Source organism: Solanum verrucosum, unplaced genomic scaffold, assembly GCF_900185275.1.
Source record: "Solanum verrucosum unplaced genomic scaffold, falcon-dt-bn FXZP01000009.1, whole genome shotgun sequence".
Classification (NCBI taxonomy): Eukaryota; Viridiplantae; Streptophyta; class Magnoliopsida; order Solanales; family Solanaceae; genus Solanum; species Solanum verrucosum.
This window is the reverse complement of record NW_026020231.1, coordinates 1,181,447-1,204,591: the sequence shown is the minus strand read 5'-3', so window position 1 is coordinate 1,204,591 and position 23,145 is coordinate 1,181,447. Positions and strand designations below refer to the sequence as shown.

At 30.6% G+C, this 23,145-nt stretch overlaps 4 protein-coding genes and 1 non-coding gene across 5 annotated transcripts in view; 2 read left to right on the top strand and 3 right to left on the bottom strand.

Moving 5' to 3' along the window:
* The window catches only part of LOC125832584 (psbP-like protein 1, chloroplastic), a 132,350-nt gene that overhangs the window by 7,622 nt on the left and 101,583 nt on the right, over positions 1–23,145 (bottom strand). The window lies entirely within an intron of this gene.
* Positions 91–2,659, bottom strand: LOC125832589 (mitochondrial import receptor subunit TOM5 homolog). The gene is made up of 2 exons (XM_049511778.1): positions 2,420–2,659; positions 91–429 (listed from the first exon to the last, which is right to left on the bottom strand). The coding sequence occupies exons 1-2, from the start codon at positions 2,504–2,506 to the stop codon at positions 352–354; spliced, it is 165 nt and encodes a 54-aa protein (XP_049367735.1). The 5' UTR covers positions 2,507–2,659; the 3' UTR covers positions 91–351.
* LOC125832586 (uncharacterized) lies at positions 4,936–6,242 on the top strand. The gene is made up of 2 exons (XM_049511774.1): positions 4,936–5,145; positions 5,747–6,242. Exons 1-2 carry the CDS (start codon positions 5,020–5,022, stop codon positions 6,167–6,169), a joined length of 549 nt encoding a protein of 182 aa, XP_049367731.1. The 5' UTR covers positions 4,936–5,019; the 3' UTR covers positions 6,170–6,242.
* Positions 6,695–6,793, bottom strand: LOC125832730 (U6 spliceosomal RNA). Its single transcript, XR_007443257.1, has one exon. It is a non-coding gene; the product is annotated as a U6 spliceosomal RNA (small nuclear RNA).
* Positions 15,275–16,963, top strand: LOC125832583 (transcription factor TCP13-like). Its single transcript, XM_049511767.1, has 2 exons — positions 15,275–15,444; positions 15,689–16,963. Exon 2 carries the CDS (start codon positions 15,727–15,729, stop codon positions 16,774–16,776), a length of 1,050 nt encoding a protein of 349 aa, XP_049367724.1. The 5' UTR covers positions 15,275–15,444; positions 15,689–15,726; the 3' UTR covers positions 16,777–16,963.

The window sequence follows — 23,145 nt, the reverse complement described above, 5'->3', positions numbered from 1 at the left end:
CCACCGGCATGAGATTTTGGTACATGACCAACTAACCTGTAGTTCTGGAGTCCATAAAACAAAAAATTGACAAGAAAACACAAACAACATGCTCAATTTATTGGTCCTTTGTTTTTTTCATTCGGCTCTTTCACTTCCATGTCACAAACATATAAATATCCAGAAATTTCAAGTACTTAGGGGCATCAAAACACAAGGTGACAAAGCTGTCCTAGACAATTGAAGATAAGCTACACTTTCTATAGTTCATAAGATTTCATACTTCCATAAAGGGGGAGAGGGGAGGGGAAGGCAGAGATTAGGACTTCATCCGACTTGAATCTGAAGCTGAGAATGAATATCAATCGTCCTTCAGATAGCCATGAGATCCCCATACTGGCGCATCAAAATGATGGAGCCAGCAAATAGAGCAGTAGCTCGAAGCAGTTTCTGCAAAAGCAAAATGCAAAAAAGATTAAGGTAAAACTCTATAAAGCCCAGAAAATGAGAAACATTGATCATAATTCATATCATACACAATAAAGAGTCTGAAAAAAAGTTTACCCAAGTATGGATCTCTCTATAATCTATATATCTGATTATGAAAAAACAAGTTACATTTTTTGATAAAGTAATATTCCTACTGATTTGGGACAAAACCATTATTCATGTAGCTGTGCACACATGTTTACATGAATATAAAATACCAAAATCTAAACCAAAAATACAACCAACCTATAATTCTCTACCATAGTTTTAGTCAAGTAGCAAATCTGATCCATATCCCACACTCACACCTAAATCATGTTAGGTCAACAGAAGTGTAAACGCGTGGTCTTGAGGTATCTGTGCAACATAGATATGTGACACAATGGTTCAAACATTTTACCAACCACTGTGTTGTTGTTCCTTGTTTCCTTTGTTTTATCTCATTAAACAAAAGGTTATTTATTGTAACATAAATCAGAGTTAGACCAACATAAACCTAGTAGCTTAGCATTGCCCGAAGCTTTTAGGTCCAGCCTGCTATATGGCAGAGTAGCTTAGCGTGATACATAATTTATCTTTCCATCGATACCCCAAAAGACATTGATTATAAGGATGTTTCTTTCCTTCACTAATAAATATCTCTCCCACACAGAAATCATCTCTAGCCACCTTTCTTGCCTCCAATCCCTTGTAGCCTAGAGAAATATCTATTTTTGCAAAATCTTTTCCTACCGCTGCAATCTTCAATCACCTACTACGTGGTCATAATAGGTTAGCATTGCACCCAGACTCTTGTTTCCTTAAATGTCCTAACATCTTATTTAAGAAGTACCAGAGTGTGAGGGACTTTTTGGTCGTTCCATCAAAAATCTATACCCAATTATCCTTCCTCTTTTTACTTTATTCACTGTCGGATTAAACCCTATACCAAAGCTCTTCCCATCGCTAGTTGCTGCCTTTCGATTCAACCGTTAAAGCTTCTGCAACCCATATTTGACATAATTTATTGCTTCGCATGGAAAATCATAGCCATAAGTCTTTGTTTCTGGCCTATGCAATAGAATAACCTTCTTCTCACAAAAGATTTGATTGTTATTTCTGTTCAGACATTTCACCTTGTTATTAGTTTACAACAAAACACTCTTATACTCCATTAATACTGTTTTGTTTCGCTAGTTGAAGAAGAGAATTGACCTAACAGTTTTAATGTGATAATCAAAGAAATGCAGGGACCGAAACTTTTTACAGAAACAAAAAGATGACTTCTACATTATGCTAAAGAAGATGAATGTTTTCCTCTCTGCCATTTTCTTTCAACATGGTTATAGTAGGTTAGCAAAACACTTATATGCATACATAAGTTCAGTGAGTCATAATTTATTTTCTATGTGTTACAGAGAAAGCATGATTTGAACAATAAAAAACATAAAAGATATATTTACACAAAACAACAAAGAACAAAAGTAAAAGATTCTATGCTCGAACTAAAGATTCAAGAAGACAATCTTATGTGTTTTGAGAAACATGTAATAAGAATTAACAAGTTAATTAACAATTACCATTTTCAAAAAAAATAAAAATTAACAAGTTAATTCGAGAAATCAAACTGAAATTTTATTGAATTTACTTATTAATTCTAATAACACTGTTTTAGAAAACATATAAGATCTATTCTTCTGAATATTTGGTATAGGCAGCAAATCAATCAAATTGTCAATCACATTTTCAGCCAAATTATTTCTAATCCTAACTCAAATCTCTTAAGATCCAATTATAACACGCTTAACTCGTTGTTCATCATTACAACGAGTATAATCGGCATCGTCCATAAAATCCACAACAACGGAAGAAGACAAAACAAAGACCGAAGCAAATTTCTCCCAGGTTACTGATATGTATATATGAATAACGTGTATCTAGAAAAAGAGATAAAATCAGGAAAAGGAGATACCTTGTTGAGATTCCATCTTTCTTCGTCATGAACCTGAGAGTGCCAGAAAGCTTTGACCTTGTCAACTGATATCACAGAGTCCGCCATTGAAGCTAGTCGAGAGAAGGAGAGTGCGACTGAGAGGAGGAGGGGCAGCAGCAAAGATCTCTAAAGGGGTTAGGGTTTTAGCATTAGGGCCTTGCAGGTTTTATTTTAGGCAATTTGATACAATCGGGTTCTCTCTTCACCCACAAGGGCATTTTAGGTTTTCTGATTTTTTTTCAAAATTCCTTCATAATGTACTCTTTTTTATTATTTTTCCTTAGGTAAAGGGTCAAATATGCCCCTAAATTATTCGAAAAGGTCTAGATATATCCTCCGTTTAAAGTTTGGGTCACTCGTGCCCTCGCCATCCAACTTTTCGTCTAGATATGCTCTTATGAGCGTTAGTTGGCCTGCTAGACATATCCAGATCATTTTCCATTTCTTTAAATGCCACATGAAATTGTCATGTCATTTTGACTTTACCACATGATATTTATATAAAAATGGATAGAGATCAATTATGCCCCTAAAAAATTTGAACCCATAAACACTTAATCCGACCCATAAATCAACCCTCCTTTTAAATAACTACCGACCCGTTTTCAACAATTTTGTTTAAATTTTTTTTTTTCCGATAAATCCCGAAAATGAGTAATTGATTAATAAAAAATAGGAAAAATGTAAAATTAACGCCAAAAATTCACAAATAAATATTGTAACCTCAAATTCAACAATTTCAACAATTTTTAAAAATTTTATTTTTTTCGGTAAATCCCGAAAATGAGTAATTGATTAATAAAAATTATGAAAAAAATAAAAAATTAACGCCAAAAAATCACAAATAAATATAGTAACCTTAAATTCAAAAATTTCAACATTTTTTTTAAATTTTTATTTTTTTCCAATAAATCCCGAAAATAAGTAATTTATTAATAAAAAATAGGAAAAATATGAAGAAAAAAAATTTATGCCAAAAATTCACAAATAAATAGAGTAACCTTAAATTCAACAATTTTTTTAATTTTATATTTTTTTTTCCTAGTTTTTATTAATCAATTACTCATTTTTGGGATTTACAGAAAAAAATTAAAAATTAAAAAAAAATGTTGAAATTGTTGAATTTAAGGTTACTTTATTTATTTGTGAGTTTTTGGAATAAATTTTATTTTTTTCCATATTTTTTATTAATAAATTACTCATTTTTCGCATTTACCGAAAAAAATAAAAATAAAAAAAAATTGTTGAAATTTTTGAATTCAAGGTTACTATATTTATTTGTGATTTTTTGGCGTTAATTTTATATTTTTTTTTTCATATTTTTCATATATTTTATTAATCAATCAGTCATTTTCGGGATTTACCGAAAAAAATAAAAAATAAAAAAATTGTTGAATTTAAGGTTACAATATTTGTTTGTGAATTTTTTGCGTTAATTTTATATTTTTTTTCATATTTTTCCTATTTTTTATTAATCAATTACTCATTTTCGAGATTTACCGAAAAAATAAAAATTTAAACAAAATTGTTGAAAACGGGTCGAGTAGTTTATTTAAAAGAAGGGTTAATTTATGGGTCGGATTAGGTGTTTATGAGTTCGAATTTTTTAGGGGCATAATTGATCTCTTTCCATTTTCATATAAATGTCATGTGGTAAAGTCAAAATGATATGACAATTCCATGTGCCATTTAAAGAAATGGAAAATGAGTTGGATATGTCCAGCAGGCCAACTAACGCCCGGAAGGGCATATCTAGACGAAAAGTTAGACGGCGAGGGCACGAGTGAGTCAAACTTTAAACGGAGGGTATATCTAATCCTTTTCGAATAGTTTAGGGGCATATTTGACTCTTTACCCTTTTTCCTTTTACCATATTATTTGGATATCACCACAAAATTAAAGGTAGACTTTCAAATTAAGGGCATTTTAGGTTTTCTTATTTTTTTTTCTTCAAAATTCCTTCATAATGTACTCGTTTTTATTATTTTTCCTTTACCATATTATTTGGATATCACCCCAAAATTGAAGGTAGAGTTCCAAATTTATTAAATTAAAGATTTCTCATGATTTTAATCATTCTTCAACTGATTTCTATCAATTTCATGATAAGAAGCGGTATCTAAAACAATGTGACGAGGATATAGAATGTCCCATCTCCTCTTTATAAAAAGTAACAATACAACACTTTCTTTCTACAAATATATGTATTTTGACTATTATATTAAATATCAGTAAATAAACTTAATTCTAAGAGTATTTGGCTAAATTTATTTTATCTCTCCGTTGAATATTTTATTAATTAAATAATTATCGAACAATTTCGAGACAAGTTGAATTTATCAAAAGGATTAATATGCATGTTAAAAGAATTTCCATTGAGGAAAGTGAGTGGACGAGGCAAGCACGCATAGGACCAGTATATCCAACCAGGCACTGCCACGTGGAATATCTACCGGCTAGAATTGAATCAGACATTTCATGCTATCTTCTCCGGGTTGTGGCCTCACAAAGATGGAAACTTGCTTTAGCTTTGAACTCTTTTAGCACAAATAATTGAACCAGTGAAAAAGAAGAAGAAGATGATGATGATGGAGGGCGCCATTGCGATTTCACGTTTTTCTGCTTCAAACACACCACTTCTCATCCGATCCATGGCTACACAAAAACCAACTCCATCTACTACCAAAACCGTTACTTCTAAAAAGGTTCCATTTTTTTTTTATCTACTTGCTTGCATTATATCTCAACATTTACGTAATTAATAATGCAAATTGTGGGTAGGTGAAGGGGAAATGGGTGAGGGGATTACAAGGTGGGAAATCGAGTCTCACAAGCGAGATGAAAGTTCAGATAGGTCAACCAACTAAGCTATTAAGATTCTCTTAGGAAGACAATCCTGATGTTTCATGGGTCGAATTTGTAACCTGATAGATCATTGTATGTGTTCCTAAGAAAAATAATTTATTCATTTTCGGGGTATCAAAGGGGCGAATGAAAAAGAGATGTAACTCAAGTTCCTTTGGAATAGGTAGAACAGTCTTATTTTCATTGATCATTGAAGAGTAGCTCTTTTAATACGAACAAGTGTAACACTATTATAGCTAATTCTGGAGTTGATTTCTCGGATGGTCACTAAAGTAATAGTTATTATCTCAGAAACATTACTTTCTTTGTTGAAGAAAATTGGAATCAGGAAGAAATGTGACTTGAGAAATCGACCTGCCATTTCTATATATTCAATGTACTCTATGGACAGAGGAATATGCATATACGAGGAAATTCATGTGTCTTTAACATTTACTGCAGACAACAACTGTATTTCCAGTAGGGGAGAAACCTCGGCCGGGCAATTCTTCATCTACACCAACAGTGAAGTTATTGACAAGAGTGGAGCAATTGCGGCTGTTAACTAAAGCAGAGAAAGCTGGTTTACTATCAGCTGCTGAGAAATCTGGACTCTCTTTGTCGGCAATTGAAAGACTTGGTCTTCTTTCCAAAGCCGAAGAATTGGGGATTCTTTCAGCAGCTACTGACCCTTCAACCCCATCAGCACTCTTCAGTTTGAGCTTGGGATTGCTTGCTGTTGGCCCTGTTTGTGTGTATCTGGTGCCTGAAGATTACCCTTGGCAAATTGGTTTGCAGGTTGTGGTTGCTCTACTTTCTGTTGTTGGTGGCTCTGCAGCTTTTGGAGCCTCAAATCTTGTTTCCACTTTGCAGAAAGTAAATTGAAATGTAAGCTGCAAAATACTTTCTCTGTTAGAAAATTTCTATTATATATAGTATAAATGTTTATTTTGCTCAATCTTGATTATTCTTTGTTGATCCCTTGCAATCTAAGATATACATTGTCCTTCCCGATTGAGCATTGAGTCATTACGACATCAAATCCTTGTCTGGATAAAGAATCTTGATCTGCAGTTTTCATTTCAGCAATATATGTAGTTCTTGCAATTCAAGGATTGAACTTCTTTTATCTTATTCAACGTATTATTAACTGGTAGGGTGAAAGCTAACTTCGATACATCTTTGGATCTAACGTATAATTCGTGTGGTGTGTAAAGTAATTGTAGTGACATTTAAATTGCATGACTACAGAACATCAGTTTAGTTGCTCCTTCCTAGAGTCAAAATTGGTATACATGACAATCTGAGGTTTATCTAGCTGTTCTTTTCCTGACTCTCTAAGGACCAAATACAATTATTATTGTCCAGCAGGAAACTTAGATGGGCATGGAGCGCAAATAGCTGAGGTTAAAACCCAATGAAATACTCTTTATCATTTCTTGATTTGTGCATGGGCCATGCCAATCTTCTCTGTATCGTTTCAATTTTATCGAGTGTCCAAGAACGGATGCAAAACTCTTAAGAACACATAAAAGGGAATTGCTAATACACGTGTATATCTTTTGAAGGACACTGTGTCACACTTGAATCTTGATGAACTTTGCCAACTTGTTGGGGATCATGCTGTGTACAATATAACTGCACTGTTCAGTGAAGGGCTCAGAAACTTAGACGTACCTTAATTTTTCTTTGCACTGCCATGATGCCATCTATGTTATATTAATGAACATATCTTCTTACATCAGACCAGAATGGGGTTAAAAGACTATTGAACAGTCTTTTGATCGATACAAACGGTGTGTCAACTAATCTGGATGTTATTATAATTCCAGAATCTGGTGAGATTGAGTTGATCACATCAGTCTTGTTGCTCTTCTATAGACTCAAACATAGGCCAATATGTATGTGACAATGACAATCCTAGGTGTGTCAAGTGGTGAGTAGTTATCTGACTTTCTAAAGACCAAATTAACAATCATCATCCATGAATCAACTCACTGAATGTGGAGCGCGTGAATATATAGCTGAGGTTGTCACCCAATGCAACTTAAAACTCACAAAAACATGCATTTGAATGGGAATTGCTGAATGCTGATATACATCCATGTCTTTCAGAAGTTGGAGGGTCCTATAGTTCTAGGCTTCTAGCCGCGGTTCTTTAACACACTTGAATCATAGATAAAATTTGCAAACTAGCTGCGGAGACTGATATAGTGCAATGTTAACTATACTGTTCTTTTCTGTTCTGTTCTGTGATGGCATCATCTTTCTAGTTTGATAGTCAAATACTCTTATTTAGAATCTTATAGTCTTGACAAAACATTGACATTTTGAATTTTGATCATAATGCTATAGCTCTACTAGTGTTGAAAAATATCGATTATTTCAGTACTGACTAAAAAATGAGGAAGTATGCTAGGAATGAGAGAGAGAATAGTCTTCATACAGATCTGGTAATTAACTACCTAAACTTTCATTTTGTTGATGAGTGTTTGACTCCCCATTTTGTAATCCCCTTCCTCTATCCCGTGATTTAAAAAAAAAAAAAAGAGTAGTCTTTTATCACTTTACGAAGGATTATATTTGGAGATGCACTCTAAATTAAGGACAAGGAAATTAGAATATTGCGTATTGGACTTGTCTTTAATCATTTTAGTCTGTGATGCCCATGATGGAGGACAAGCTGATGAGGAAATATAGATGAAGAGAAAGAACGACAAGACACATATATTCTATTTTAGACAAATCTCATATTAAAATGAAAGGTTTTATAAGAGTATAATACAAGTTCATAATTTCATATGATAATTTAATTGTGATGCGGGTTGAGCTAAAGCGGATAATATGTGTCATTGCTTGGCTGTGATCAGCTTGTGACAATACGTCCAAACAAAAAAGGGTTTTCTTTTTGCTCCGTCCATTTTTAGAATAATAGTTTTTACTTGCGTATCAAATTCAACAAAAAAAAAATAGTTTTCTTTGTACTGAACACACCCGTTGCATTAACGCTCTGATATGATGCCACGATTCAACCAAAGGAGCTAACGTACGTACCCTATTATTCCTATATTTATCTAGACTAGACGTAATTAATGCAATGATCAAAATCATAATTAGCTAACTCAAATAAGTCTTGAATGTCATTTGTCATATTAATTATTTGGTATGTTCTCAACAAACAAGTTAGACAATTAGTCTTCACATTTGATTAGGACCAAATTTTTATGTGTCCAAAGATGTATATAGCAAAGTACAACGACATTAGCCTTTTTGATCTTGATTTTATCTACTAACCTAAATTTAATTATGCTATGGGTGATCTAGTCATCTATTGTGAGGTGAAAGTCGTAACCTTTAAACAATTAATAGGTTTTAGATGATTAAAGTCATAATCTATCTAGTTTAAGTAATTGACATGACATTAATTTAAATTCGATTTTTTTCTTTTCTTTTAATGCATAATGAATACGCAGGTATAATTTTCTTCTAAGAAAAGTTTGATCAAATAAAACTTCTAGATTCAGCACAAATTGCAAAATGTTATATGGTAAAGGCAAAGTTTTAAAGTAACCATCCGTCAACTTTCACGTACCTCGACTAATTACAAGATATCCGCCACTTTTCACCACCAATCATCAAAGCATTTTTATTTTTTTTTGGTTTCTATAGGTCCACATATAAAGAAAATCCTTGTTTTATCACAGTTTTGATTCTTTAAATATAATCTTGAAAACTTGCTCTCATTCATAATTTAACTGTTAATTGTGAATTGAAATCTTTTATGAAATCATTACATAAGTCAAGATCTAAATTATTAAAATGCATATATATCAATACATAAATTGAGATATAAGCTATACATATATAATGATATAACTATACTAAATCGATCGTTACATAAATTGAGATATAAGCCATTATAATACATATATATAATGATATAACTATACTAAATCGATCGTTACATAAATTGAGATATAAGTCATTACAATACATATATAAATGATATAACTATACTAAATCGATCGTTACATAAATTGGGACGGTTGTAATGGGCCTATTGGTAGGTGTTGGTTATGAGTAAAGGATCCTAGAGGTTGGCTTTTTTTCTTCTTGTTGAGTAATAGTGTGCATTATTGGAAGCATGCATTTATCATTAAATTCATCACGTCTGTCTTCCTTTTGTATTTCTTTTGTTTTTGTTTTATTATATTTTATCAATAGAAAGGAAAAGAAAGAAAGTGTGTCAGTCAGTGTGGGGAAGGGGAACTTATGTTAGTGTGTATTGGGATCTGAAAATAACTGTCTCAATTGAAAGGGACACTACATATTTAGATCCCCAAATCCTTACTTTCTTAAACACTACTGCATGCTCTCTTCTCATCTTTAATTCCTTATTTGCTCATTATTATTTTCTCCGTTTATTTTTATTTATTTCAGTATTAATTTGATAAAAGAGAATAATAAATAAAACAATATTCTTTATTTTTGAATTGTCACATCTATTAAGAAAACAATAATTGATATAGTGAATTTATCAGTTTACCCCAATTAATTATGAAGTGAATGAATTAAAAACTTAAAATTTTCAAGAAGTTCTATCTTTTTTCAAAGTAATCAATTGAGGGTATAATAGGTAAAAAAAATTGTCAGACAACTAAAAAAAGGAAAAATGTACCAATAATTAGACACATATGGAGTATTTTTACTATATATATCACTTTTGGATATACTAAATTCGATATTTTTGGAAAATGTATTGAAAAAAAGATTAAATTAAGAACTAAGGGCTTGTTTGATACGAGAGATCATAAGAAATAATAATTAATCTTAGAATCAGTTTTAGAATGAGTTTGTTTCATATATATTTGGTTGAGATTAAATTACGAGATAATTTATCACAAAATTATAATGTTATTTTTATCCCATATCAAAGCTGAAATAACAATCTTGAGATAACTAATTTTGGAGTAACTTATTCCACAATCAAATGAGCCCATTAATAAAGTAAAAGTGAACCAAGAGAGTAGTTGAAAAAAAAACATTAAATGCCTCTCCGGCAATTAGAGGGGTGGGACTGATTTGCAGACTGTATTTATTATTCTTTTTCGTTTTAATTTGTTTGATCTATTTTTTCTTGGTATGATGCTTAAGAAAGTAAAATAATAATAATTGAGTTTTTGGTCTAAAATATCTTTTAATCTTGTAGTTAAATACCATATGGAAAGTTGACATTAAAAAACTGTTGAAAAAAAGAAAGAAGATCACTTTTTTTTAAACAGATTAAAATAATATATAGTAGATCAAACAAATCGAAACAAATATTATAAAAAATGTAAGGTAAGTGAGAGTTTATCCTACATTTTCTGAGGGAAATAAGTGATGATGATGCTGGCCAGTGCCCACACGTACTCCTTCTGGCCTTGAAGTTTAGTAGCAGTTGATAGCACAGTCCATTAGTCATTCTGTTAGTCTGCAGGCCACAAAATCACAGATGCAGTACTAGTAGTATTATATATGGGATGAAAGTAAAAAAAATAAAAAAAATTTATAGTCTATATTAAAAATATGTTAAATGTATTAAAATATTTTTTAATTTTGTGGTTTTAAGCATGTTATGATCAAAGTTGAAATCAAAGAGTTGTCAAAAAGCAGAAAGAGATTATTTTTTCAACGAATTATAAGAAATAGGACAGATAAATTGAAACGGAGGAAGTAATTGTTATGTTTCTTAACAGTGTGGCAATAAGTTGATCATCCATTTATGATTTATTGCAACCTCTATTTCTTTAATTTGTTGCTTAATTTGTTCTAAATTTGGTGTAACTTAATTCAAGCACAAATTAGATGAATATGTGTATTCTCTTGTGGTGTGTGTTTGACCTAAATTTCTTTATCATAATTGAGTTTTTTTAGATAAAAGAAAAATACATTTTTTGTTTTTGTTTTTGGCAACTCGTAAATTGAAGTTCATTTTGGTATAGCATCCACACACTTTAATAATCTTATTTTGCAAGACTCAATTGTTACCTTGTTACTTGTTTGGACTTCTTTTTTCTAAATGAATTTTGTGAGGTTATTTCTATTGTTATTTTGGACTCTATTTTATGTTGAGTAATAGATTACTCATCTCTTTTCTCTTTTCAAGACTGTCAGTTTTCACATGTCACCTAGTTATTTCGTAGGTTAACTTAGGAGTAAATAAGTAAAATAATTAGTTTTTGTCTACCAAATTAGTTGGGATTTACTAGTGGAAAATTTGACTAGCAACTTGTGAAATTTGTGGCCAGGGTTGTAAACATTGGATGCTTTTTTGCTCAATATTTATGAACTAAAATTCAGTAATTATAGTATTAGCTTTTGGCCTGTTATGATTGTAGCCAACTCTACTCTTAGAGCAGATTGTGGCCTGTCAAAATATCTATCTAAATTTATTGTATTCCTTAGGGTTTAGCGGTGGTAGAAAAGAAAAATTAACCTATAAATCCATTATAGATTAAAATTAAGTCTCATCGTCTTTATAAGTTCGAAACTCATAATGAAAAAAATCTTGCTAAATAGCATTTTTTCTTTAATCAGTCTCGTATGTCTCAAAATCAAAAAATTTAATACTAATATCAAACATCAAATAAATAAAAAAAGAATTCCAAAAATTTTCGGATCTAAAGCACTTACTTTAGTGGTTTTACCCTTGAGGCATCTAAATTTTTATCATATGAGGGTTTGATTCCATTTAATTTCTTTCCATTTATCCACCACCAGCCTCTAGATCTCCCTATTTAGGAAAATTAATCGTTTATAAATTTGATGACAAATTCAGAATTCATATACTTTAATAGTGATTCTACCTCTGCAGCACTAACATTTCATTATAAGTGAGTTCAAGATTTAAAAATCAAATTTTATTCTATGTACACACATTTTAAAAAAAATATTAATATATGTATACATAATTCAAATAGAAATCACAAAATATGAGTTGTGACCTTTCCCGCAGGGCATCAAGCTAGGTAGGATTTATAGTATTTAAAACGTATATTGAATATTTCTGGTGAATATTTTCCCTTTTCCAGTTAATTAATTAGCCAATGGAACAGTTGATTGGAATTTGATCATTCCTTTTCTTTCTACCGTTGTTATTGAATGATAATACTAATTAAATTTAGAGTAACTTTCGCATATAGCCATTCAAAAATAGCCTAATCTCACTCCATAGCTATAGTTTGCTAATTACAATTCGTAACTAAGGGAGGAGAGTGGCGAGCGAGACTGGGAGAGGGAAGAGAGATGCGAGCGAGAAAGGGAAGAGAGTAGGAAAGTGGTGAATTGTATATATATATCGGTCGGACAATTATATATATTATACATATGTATTTGCATATTATGGAGAGCGAGATTGGGAGAGGGAGGAGAGAGGCGAGCGAGAGAGGACAATAATTTGTATAATTCACATCTCGTTTGTATAATTCGCGTGTTTTTGTATATTGAGTAATATAAAATCTGGATTATACAAATATAATAAAACTCGAAATAACGAATTGATACAAATATAAACATATGAACTTTAAACAATTATACAAAATATATTATACAAATTACATTATTTAAATTATATTATACAAAATCCGAAAACTACACGTTTATACAAACTTTAAAAAGTTATACACAAAAAAATTGAATGTATATGATGACAAAACTGAAAAACCAAAGGAAATCATCGTCATATACAAATACAAACCATCGTATACAATACAAATCAAACAAAGAATTGTTAGCTGCGAACTATACAAATGTGGCAAACTATACATATACAAACGTTGGCTAATTATACAAACTCGAAGTCAGCCCACATAATTAATGGTTAATGTTAGTCACGAGTGGTGATTATATCAAACTATAGCTATGATGAGTAATTAAGTAGTATAAGTTTGCTTAACCGCGTATTTTTCCCTTAAATTTATTAGGGTTATGGTGCAATGGTGGGACTGTTTCATCCTTAATTAGAGGTCTCACATTCGAGCCTTGGATATGAAGAAAATATTGTTGGGAGCATCACCCACTAATGGACCTGCAATGCGCGATCCAAATTTAATTAGTACTTCAATTCGTACTCCGAATGCCAAAAACAAATTAAAAAAATAGTAATTTAAATTCATTAAGTTAATTAGTGAATTAAGTCCTAAGTCCAAGTTGGTGCTGCTGCATGCAAAAAATCTCACTGCAAGTGGTCCATTTGTACTAAGTGGCAAAGTCTTTCAAGAGCTTGCATATTATTATTATTGGTTTGTTGGTCCCTCCTCTACAATTGAGCATATATATAGCTTTGGGGATACCACTACATTTCCACTAGTTTTTCTAATTACTAATTTGTTTCCTTTTTTGAGACTTAATTAATTAATTACTCATCAACATTCTTATTTTCATGTGTTTCCTAATCTTTAATTTCTTCATCATAATTATGTAAGCATCTTTCAAAAATTGCACAAACAAATTGTACATATATAGTTTCTTTATAAATTAAAAGAGAATAAGTACGGTACTATACTACCAACTTTTGTCAAGGATTTCTGGTATTTCTTTTCTGCTAATTTACTTGTGCATGCATATGTAGTAATCCCTTTCCTTCCCTTTTCTTCGTCTCAATTTATGTGATGTAGACGATTAAAAATCAACAATAACAATAACATATTTAGTGTAATATATCTCATAAGAAAGTTTTGAAAAGGGTGATGTGTATATGCAGTTTATCCCTATCTTGTGAAGGTAAATAGATATTTTTCGATAGATCCTCGGATCAAGTAAAATATATTAAAATTATTGAGAAAGGAAATAATATAGTGAAGAACCCTATAGAAAACAATGGAGAAATGAACATTATAAATAACAAGATAATCGAAGTAATAAGAAAATAATAAATAAGTTGAATTAAAGAATAAGATAGTAGAAGGGTACTAATAATAATATTGATAAGAAAATTAGATCAATCTCGAGTATGAGATGAGGCTAATTAGGGTTCGCTTGGAAATGCAATACAAATCATGATTTCAAATCAGATTAACTTGAAGTTAAAGTTTTGTTTGGATGTGTAATTCGGATTTCTTGGATTGTGTTTTTTCTTATAAACATGAAAATCCTACAAATTATAAAAACCACCAAATTTTCTCCAATTCTTATACAATCTTATCAAATGAGTAAATCATAATTCATAAACAAGAAACCATAATATCCTAAGACGCCACATTGAAAAATTACATATCTCCATGTATCTTTTATAAATAGATGATTGCAATTATAAATTTTTAAATACACATAATTCTATAATGGTCCACTATTCAACAATAGTAGTAAATACTTATTATTTAAAATAATCATTCCACATGTAACCGACAATCTCTTCACAACAAACATATATTTTATTTTATTTTTTTGCAAAATTTTAAAGTCGGATGATTAGCCATTTATTTTAATTTGTACTACTACTATAGTTAGCAGAAAAGCAATAAACCCTTTTCTTTCTTTTTTTCTTTTTTTTCTTCTAACCCTAGGGTGGTCCTTGTGAGGTTAACAGTGTACCTTCCTTTCTTAGCATCATTAAATAGTATCAAAACTTAAAATTAAAATATGAAACTGGTAGAATGACTAGCTTCTTGACTAATTGACTGTTAAAACAAAAAAAAAAAAAAAACACTTTCATGATGGAGTAGTCTAAATACGAGAAATTAAATTTCTATTGCATTATTATTTAACTAGCCTATGGACAAAAAGAGTTATCGATAGCGACTACATATACAAATAATATAAAAGTCTGTATACAGTCGATACATAAAACTTAAACTATTCATTTTTCTCAACCATAGGATTGAATTACGTGTCAGCACGAGTAAGCGCCACGTGGCCTTCTACTTTCCTCTTCTGAGATAATATTATGACATAATGAGAATCCAACATTTCTTCTTTTTCTCCAAACCATAACTTATCCTTGTAAATTTATTCTCTCTTGGTCAAATTTGATCCATAAACTCATTTTTGCCTCAAGGCTGGGGGAAATTATTATAAAAGAAGTTAAATGTTATCAAGAGTTGTTAATTCCATGTTGAGGTTTTGCTAGCCACTCAAAGATATATACAAGTTGTAGTTTATCTTCTACAAAACCTAATTATGTAAGCACAATTCATAACTCTTTTAGTAATTGTTTATACAAAATTTTAAACATCTATTTCTTTTTTTAGATCTTAGTCATTCTTACAAAGTCTTGGTAGTGAAATGATTTTGGAGGTTACCCTAATATTAATCACAACTCCAATTTTCCCCAAAAATTGCACTATGTACACAAGAAAATTTTCATATTTTATCTCGATCTAATAGATGCTTGATATTTTTCGTTATGTTGTTGATTTCTACTAGATCGATGATGATGATGAACGATATATGAGATATATATCATGAATTCATCAAGTGGAAATAATTTTCAGACGAAGCAAGAATCGAATGATAGTAAATTGAGCTCAAAGACGACTAGTGCACCATCAAGTTCAAGGCAATGGGGAGTTAATAAAAACCCAAGAATAGTACGCGTATCGCGTACTTTTGGAGGGAAAGATAGGCATAGTAAGGTGTGCACGATAAGGGGGCTTAGAGATCGAAGAATTAGACTTTCAGTTCCAACTGCAATTCAATTGTATGATCTTCAAGACAGGCTTGGTCTGAGCCAACCTAGTAAAGTTGTAGATTGGCTACTAGAAGCAACTAAACTTGATATCGATACTCTTCCACCACTTCCTGTACCACCTGAATACTTCACTAGGTTTCAACAACCACCCCATGAGGAGTACTCTGATGTCCAACAAGTTCGTTCTCAATGGTTCAATGCGAATAGTACACCTTATTTGGATCATGGAAAAAACAAGTCAATTGCTTCAAATCATGAGGAATCAAATCAAGAGGATAATCATGTCTTTACATTAGGCAATCATCGATCATCTAATTTACCAGGCATGCCTTTCAATTCTTATAACTATCAATGGGATGATCAGCCTAATTCAAATTTATCTTTAGGTCATTTTGGACACAATAATTCATTTTCATCCCAAATAGATGATGATCATCAATCTCATCAAAATACTAGTTTCCCTCTATCATTGGGATCATCATCTTCGCCTTTTCCTTTGAGTTCTCAATTGTATTTCAATCCAATAACAACAACATTTCAACCTATAGTTCCATCTCCTAATTATATGACAAATCATCATCCCATTGAGAGTCATGATCCCAGGGCTAATATGAACCATTTCAATTTCTTAAGCTCAAATACTTCACACAATAATCCACTTGTGATGCCAACTCTTAATTTGATCAGTTCCCAAATAAAACCCTTTAGTCTCAATGATGATCCTAGATGGATGACTTCAAGAGATGATGATGATGACGATGATGATGATGATGATGATGATGATGATGATAATCAACCACATGATGAAGGTCGCGCAATTTAATTCTAAATCAAGTGGAGGAAATGAATCTTCGTCTTTACTTCAAATATTTTGAATTATAAGTTGTTGTCCTGGATTGTTCATGAGCAAACATAATCATGCTACATTATTCCTTCTTCACAGGTACAACAAATAATTAAAGTGAATCATTCTATTTCTTGTTCCATATAGTTTTATCTCTATTCTGAAATATACAATATTAATCTGTAGTTTTTTTTTTGTTTTTGGGTGATTCTAAGTGGTATAAATCTACATTATTATTGGTATTGGATTAACCTTTTATACAAATTGAAAGTGTGTTTAGCAATAATATTTTCATTTTAGTTTTTCTTGAATAAGCAGTACTCCTTGGATTTGCATCATTAATATGTCATGGTTTAACCGAAATCTCGATAGTAGAAGAGGAGAAATTAACTCTAATCGAAGCAAAGGTTGGGTTTGTTCTTGACTCCTCACAACCTTAAGGTAATTGCAAATATGATAGCAACAGATCTGGAACTATATTCACGTAATTACGTCAACCAGTTGTTGTTGATATCTTCTTCTCATTTTTCTTTTTCAATTACCAGAGCTCGGAGAAGGAAGAGATAAGATGCCCCTATGAAGAATATAGTCAAAAATCCATAATAGGATCCAACCACAATGTTTGAATTGATTTTAGCCAAAAAAAATATCTTATAAAAGGTAACGAAACTATTCAAGTTCAATTTTGTCAAGTAAAATTGATACATAACATATCATGCTTAGTTGTGTACTAATTATAGACCTAACTAGTAATATAATTAATTACTTCATCATCTTCTTTAATTTAACGAGAGAAACAAAAAGTTTCTTTCATATCTAATTAGGTTTAGACGAATTAGTTGAAATTTGTAATTGTCTTTATAAATATATTCTTCTTCCTGATAACAAGAAGAACTTCTCGTCTCAAAGTTTTGCTCTTGTAAGTATGAGTCTTAGTGTCTTACGGTTTAAGAGCATGAATAGGGGTCGAGTTCGAGTCTCACTGCCACTCATTATCAGATTTTCACTTTCTTAGAGTCGGGTGGCACTGGAGATATACACTACACCAAAAATGATCAATAGCTAATTAAATAGCTAATTAATTGCCATTATATATATATAGCGACAATTAACACTCTTTGAAAATATCCCTAAAACCTATATCGATATGGAATCTAATGACATTTAACTAATGCCGGTAAAGATTTTAACACTTTTTATTAATGTGTATATTTATTGCTATTAAAAGTTGTTTTTGTTGTAGTTATATAATGAGCAATCACTAACATACTTCCTTATTTTTTATTTTTTTATGCAAGCTATTCATATAAACAAAATTAGGTTGTTTCTCTATAAATTGCAATCAGTTTTTTTTTTCACTGCTCTAATTTGCTAGTTATTTATTGGAAGTAATTAAGAACCTATATGAGTCTGATCATGAGTTAGAATATATTGGCAGATCTTGGACTTAATTGTTTGTGAGACCACAACGATATTTGGGACCAAAAGCATCTAAAAGTTGCTTCCTGGAGCTTGAAAATAATCTATATTATTAATGTATAATGTTGACAATTTCTCTCCATACTACATCCAACTAGTATTGAATATCATATGAGATTGTCACACATAGTTTTATATGGTATCAGAGTCACGTCTTTGGCCTATAGAAAGAGAGGCACGCCCACACATAATCAGGAGGCATATTGAATATGCTTTCTCTAACAACTTAAACTTTTAGATGAGATGATCACATATTTCAACATTCCTAATAAACGGAGATGAATTTTATGAAACTGCATGCCTGCAAAATTAAAGAAGTAATTCTTTGTTAGTTGTTACTAAGTAGTATATTAATTATTACTATACCCTATTTGCCGACCTAATTAACCCCTTGTATCTAAACTAATAATTAATTAGCTTGATATAGACATAGAAGTAGAATAGTAGTAGCCATATATATAGGAATGGTATATTTCCCCTCATGCATATAGATGTATGTTAAAGTCCACCTCCTACGCTCATCAACCACTTAATTAATATTATCAAAATAAGTTTGATTTACTATTAACTAATTAAAGACGCATGTCTACTACGTGCTAATTCGCATTCTACATGTATATTACGACATACCTAGGATATATGTAAGTCTACTTGTTTAATTTATATAAGTGTAAATATCTACTTGTATGCATCAAAATAGGAGGGCATAAATTTTTTTGGAACATCTTGAGGTATTAAACATATCATGTTGGCTGCTTGTCAAATTAAGAAAAAAAATACATTCTTTTTTAAACAGAGTAAAAAAAAGTAAGGCGAATAAATATTGTCCATGTACTCTTCGAAATTAATTAAGTTGTCCCCGCACTGTTTTTTTTTTAAAACCCCTCCCCAGGAGCTCCCCCCCCCCCCCCCCCCCCTTTTTTTGCTCTCTTGGTTACTCAAACTCACGAAAGTGGGGGTGTTTACCATCCGAGCAACTCTCTCTCGTCCCTGCAGTGGTTGAAACTGCTAATTTTTCTATTTTTTTTTACACTTTTGGTCCTTTCATGTCCATTGTCATTAGTGAAGCGTCTAATATTTTCCCTTATGTAATGAATCTCCAACGTGTGAAATATGTTATAGAATTGGAATGTGCAGGTGTAGAGCCTAATTAATTAGCTTAGGATTGGTATTTAGACATTGATAAGATTGATTGATTTAGTAGAGTCCAATCCCAATTGAACATAAAAGACATGACTATTTATATATAATGAAGTTATTGTCTCAAGTAGAGAGCAAGAAGAGAAAATAACATAATAAAAAAATTGTATTTTTACACTCAATATCATTTTATAATGCCCAAATTTATCCTTTCAACTTTTCTGTATGGTTAAAAATTGTCCTAATGTTGAAACTTCCACTATGGGTCAAGGGCTAGAACGCAAGACTTTAATTCGACTCCTCCTAACGTAACAGATATTATATCATAAGAAGACAAATAAGTTATTCAATCAATTTCCTATTTATGATTAAGAATTGTTGGTCAACATGATGAAGTATATAATTGTAATAGTGACAACTTAAAAAAGAAACCCTAGAAAAAAAAAAGAGTAACTGTCCTAAAGAGAAAAAGGAAGGGGTTATATTATATGAAATGAGTACAAGCATGGAAGCAAGAAAAAGAAAGTGTATATTGGAATCTAAAATTCTTCTATGTATAAAAGGGAAAGGAGATAAAACAAATGGACAGAGATTGGATTGCATCAGTACTCTATATTATATAGTATATTATATTATCAACATTATATTCATATTCATGACACTAGATCCAAGAATTCTTTTTTTTTTTCATAAAAAATAAAATAAAAGAAGAAAGAATGGCCATAGCAGCAACAAACTCCAACTTGGGATAAGGTGTTCTTTTTCTAAAGCAGAAAAAAGGTTTATGTGGTCCTCTTTAGAGAATAATATAATACTTCCTCCGTTTTAAAAAAAAAAACAGTCTAGTTTAATTTGACATTAACTTTAAAAAAAAAAAATCAATCTTATGATCCTAAATTAATTAAAGTTATGACAATGTATCAAAACAGAGGCGTATCTAGAGGGGATTCTGTGGGTTCATGTGAACCCATGCTCCCCTCTCTAGATTATACTATATAGTAGTGTTATATTTTTTTTAAAAAAAATATTTAAATATAGAAGGTGTGAACCTACGTTAAAAGTAGCATATAATAATGCGATGATTGGGTGCACCTCTCTAAGCAAAGATAGAAATTTAAATCTTATATCTATCTTATTTTTATTAGTAACACCCCTCCAAGTGGTTATCGGTAACACTTTTGGCGTTTCAATCAAATTTTCTTTTGTTTTTTTTGCTTAATCTTTCAAAAATTTCAAGTGTATAACATTGGAAATTCCTTAAAAAAATTAGCACAGTAAAATTTTTATATAATTAAATCAAATGTGTGTATTAAAATTTAAAACTAGTAGTATTATGTATGTTGGACCTATAATTTTTAAAATTTAACATTTCAGTGTTAAGAACGTAAAGGTCAAACCGATCAAATTTATATCTTAGATGCATCGTTTCGTAATAGTGCATCCATCCTTTCGAAATTCTGAATACGCCTCTAATATCGCATGAAAACTGAAACTAAAGTGTTGTAAAAAAAGAAAAAGGGTCATACCTTTGAAAACAGATAAAAAAATAAATTATTCTTTTTAAAATGAATGGAGTACTATAATACTATTCTATTGCTTTTATTATTATAATTGTAAGTTTGTACATGCATGTGATAAGGGGGCAATTTATTTTTGAGTACTAGCTCGATCATGAAAAATGAAATCTTCGTTTCTCCTTCGTAGCGGAATTATCCTTGTTCAAGAGATGTTAATTGATTGACATCAAGGATATCTTCGGTATGGTATGACTGAGAAATATTTTTAACTTTTTAATAATTAGTTGGATAAAATTTTATGAAAATAATATTATTATTTTTACAAAAATAAGTTTCTTATCATTGATGAAAACATGTTATTTTTCTCACTTTTAAGAAATTTATTTTTCTAAAAAAAATATTATCTAAAATATTTAATAAATCAAACAAAGAAAAATTAAAAATATTTATTTTTCTTGGTACAGCACACCCTTAATGGCTCTTTTTCCTCTGGCGAAAGGAAAATGCAATTTCCACGTGAAAAGGCTAAGGTTGTATTAATGTTACCAGATGCTGTGGTCCAATATTTAATTTATTTTTATAGATTTAGGACGTATTATTTTTAGTAATACGTTTGATTGCACAAATCTAATTACATGCTAATAAAAAAAATTAAAGTCTTTTATTTAGATGAATAAGTTGTTGGATATCTCACATCAGGATAATTCTTTCCTCGCGAGCTTGCTTTTTGGTTTGCATTATGTCTAAAGTTCATTTCTTTATCATGGTATCATAGTCAGATCGACCCAATTCATTATTTTCAATGTTGAGCCCCCATCTTATATTGTCCACGCTCCAAATGTTCAGTCTTAGGTGTGTGAGTGATCGAATCCCACCTCGATAGGTTCAAAGGTCCCTTGATCTCTTTATATATATATAGCATTAAGCAACTAACTTAGGTACAATTTGTACATATGTTAATTCAGTCCATTTTGACTCGCTCAAATTCAATTAAATTCTCCCCTTGACACCCTCATGGTCAAGGTCCATTACATTTTTTCTTATGTTTTATTTTCGGAATAGTTAATAAATATTGAGTTCAAAGCCCAAGTCTGAATTAAGAAAGAAAAGGGTATATGGTACCAACAAATTCCAAAACTTTTTGGTTCGAATTATATCAGTCAAAGAGTCTCTATTATAACTTTGCTTCCAAATTTCTCAAAGATGGAAAGGTATATTCCAAATGTTGATGAGTTGTTGTGTAAAGCCTGAATTAAAGCTGCCATTGGTACATGGGGACAACTAAAAAGTTGTAACAAACTACTTTTCCCTCACTTGAAGCATGTTATAGCTATAGTCCACACACACTATACCAAAGTTAATGATCTTTTAACGATAATTAATTAATAATAATAGTTTAATTGCTATTAAATGTATATTTAATGGCAATTAATACTTTTTGTAAATGTCCCTAAGCGATATTGGATTCAATGACAATTAACTAATGCCGGTAAGGTTTTAGCACTCTGTGTTAATGTGTATGTTTATTACCACTAAAAATTATTTTTGTTGTAATGATATATACATAGCAACTAAGTGGCTTATATATACTCCCTCTGTTCCTTTTTTACTTGTCACATTTCATTACGATAATTTCTCTGACTAATTTTTTAAACTAAATTGAATTAGAATTAATTTAATAATTTAAATTTTAAATTTGAATGTTCGAAAAATATATATATGAAAAATACTATAAGTTACAGTTCTTTCATATTAATATGATGAAAATATATATCATAAAATATTGGTCAAAGTTTATTTAATTTCACTCTAAAAAAAAAATATGACAAATAAAAAGAAGCAAATAGAGTATATAATTTTGCAAAATTGTAGCCAACAAATAACAAGATTCAACATACAACATCAGTTGTTTTGTATTAGTTATACATCCTCTAATACTAAATAAAATCTATTAATTTCTTAAATACATCTTACCAAACGATCCCTTAAAATTTTCAATAAATTTGAAAGAATTGCATTTTAGTTCAAGATAAAATTCTAGACATACAGTATATAAGTTAAACTCAATCGCAAAGAATTACATACATAACTCTGATTATAAGAGTAACTCTTAATTACATCATACATAATAAACAAAACTCGATTTAAAAAAAACACCCCACAAATGAAATACTAGATTATTTTTCCCATCTGTTCTAGTCTTAGTAGGCAG

What these genes read in the sequence shown, in the direction of transcription:
- LOC125832583 (XM_049511767.1), top strand. Translation starts at nt 15,727, where the DNA reads ATGAATTCATCAAGTGGAAATAATTTTCAGACGAAGCAAGAATCGAAT.
- LOC125832589 (XM_049511778.1), bottom strand. Translation starts at nt 2,506, where the DNA reads ATGGCGGACTCTGTGATATCAGTTGACAAGGTCAAAGCTTTCTGGCAC. An exon ending in AAAGATGGAATCTCAACAAG is followed by an intron (nt 430 to 2,419) that starts GTATCTCCTTTT and finishes TTGCTTTTGCAG; the next exon opens with AAACTGCTTCGAGCTACTGC.
- LOC125832586 (XM_049511774.1), top strand. Translation starts at nt 5,020, where the DNA reads ATGATGATGATGGAGGGCGCCATTGCGATTTCACGTTTTTCTGCTTCA. An exon ending in AAACCGTTACTTCTAAAAAG is followed by an intron (nt 5,146 to 5,746) that starts GTTCCATTTTTT and finishes CATTTACTGCAG; the next exon opens with ACAACAACTGTATTTCCAGT.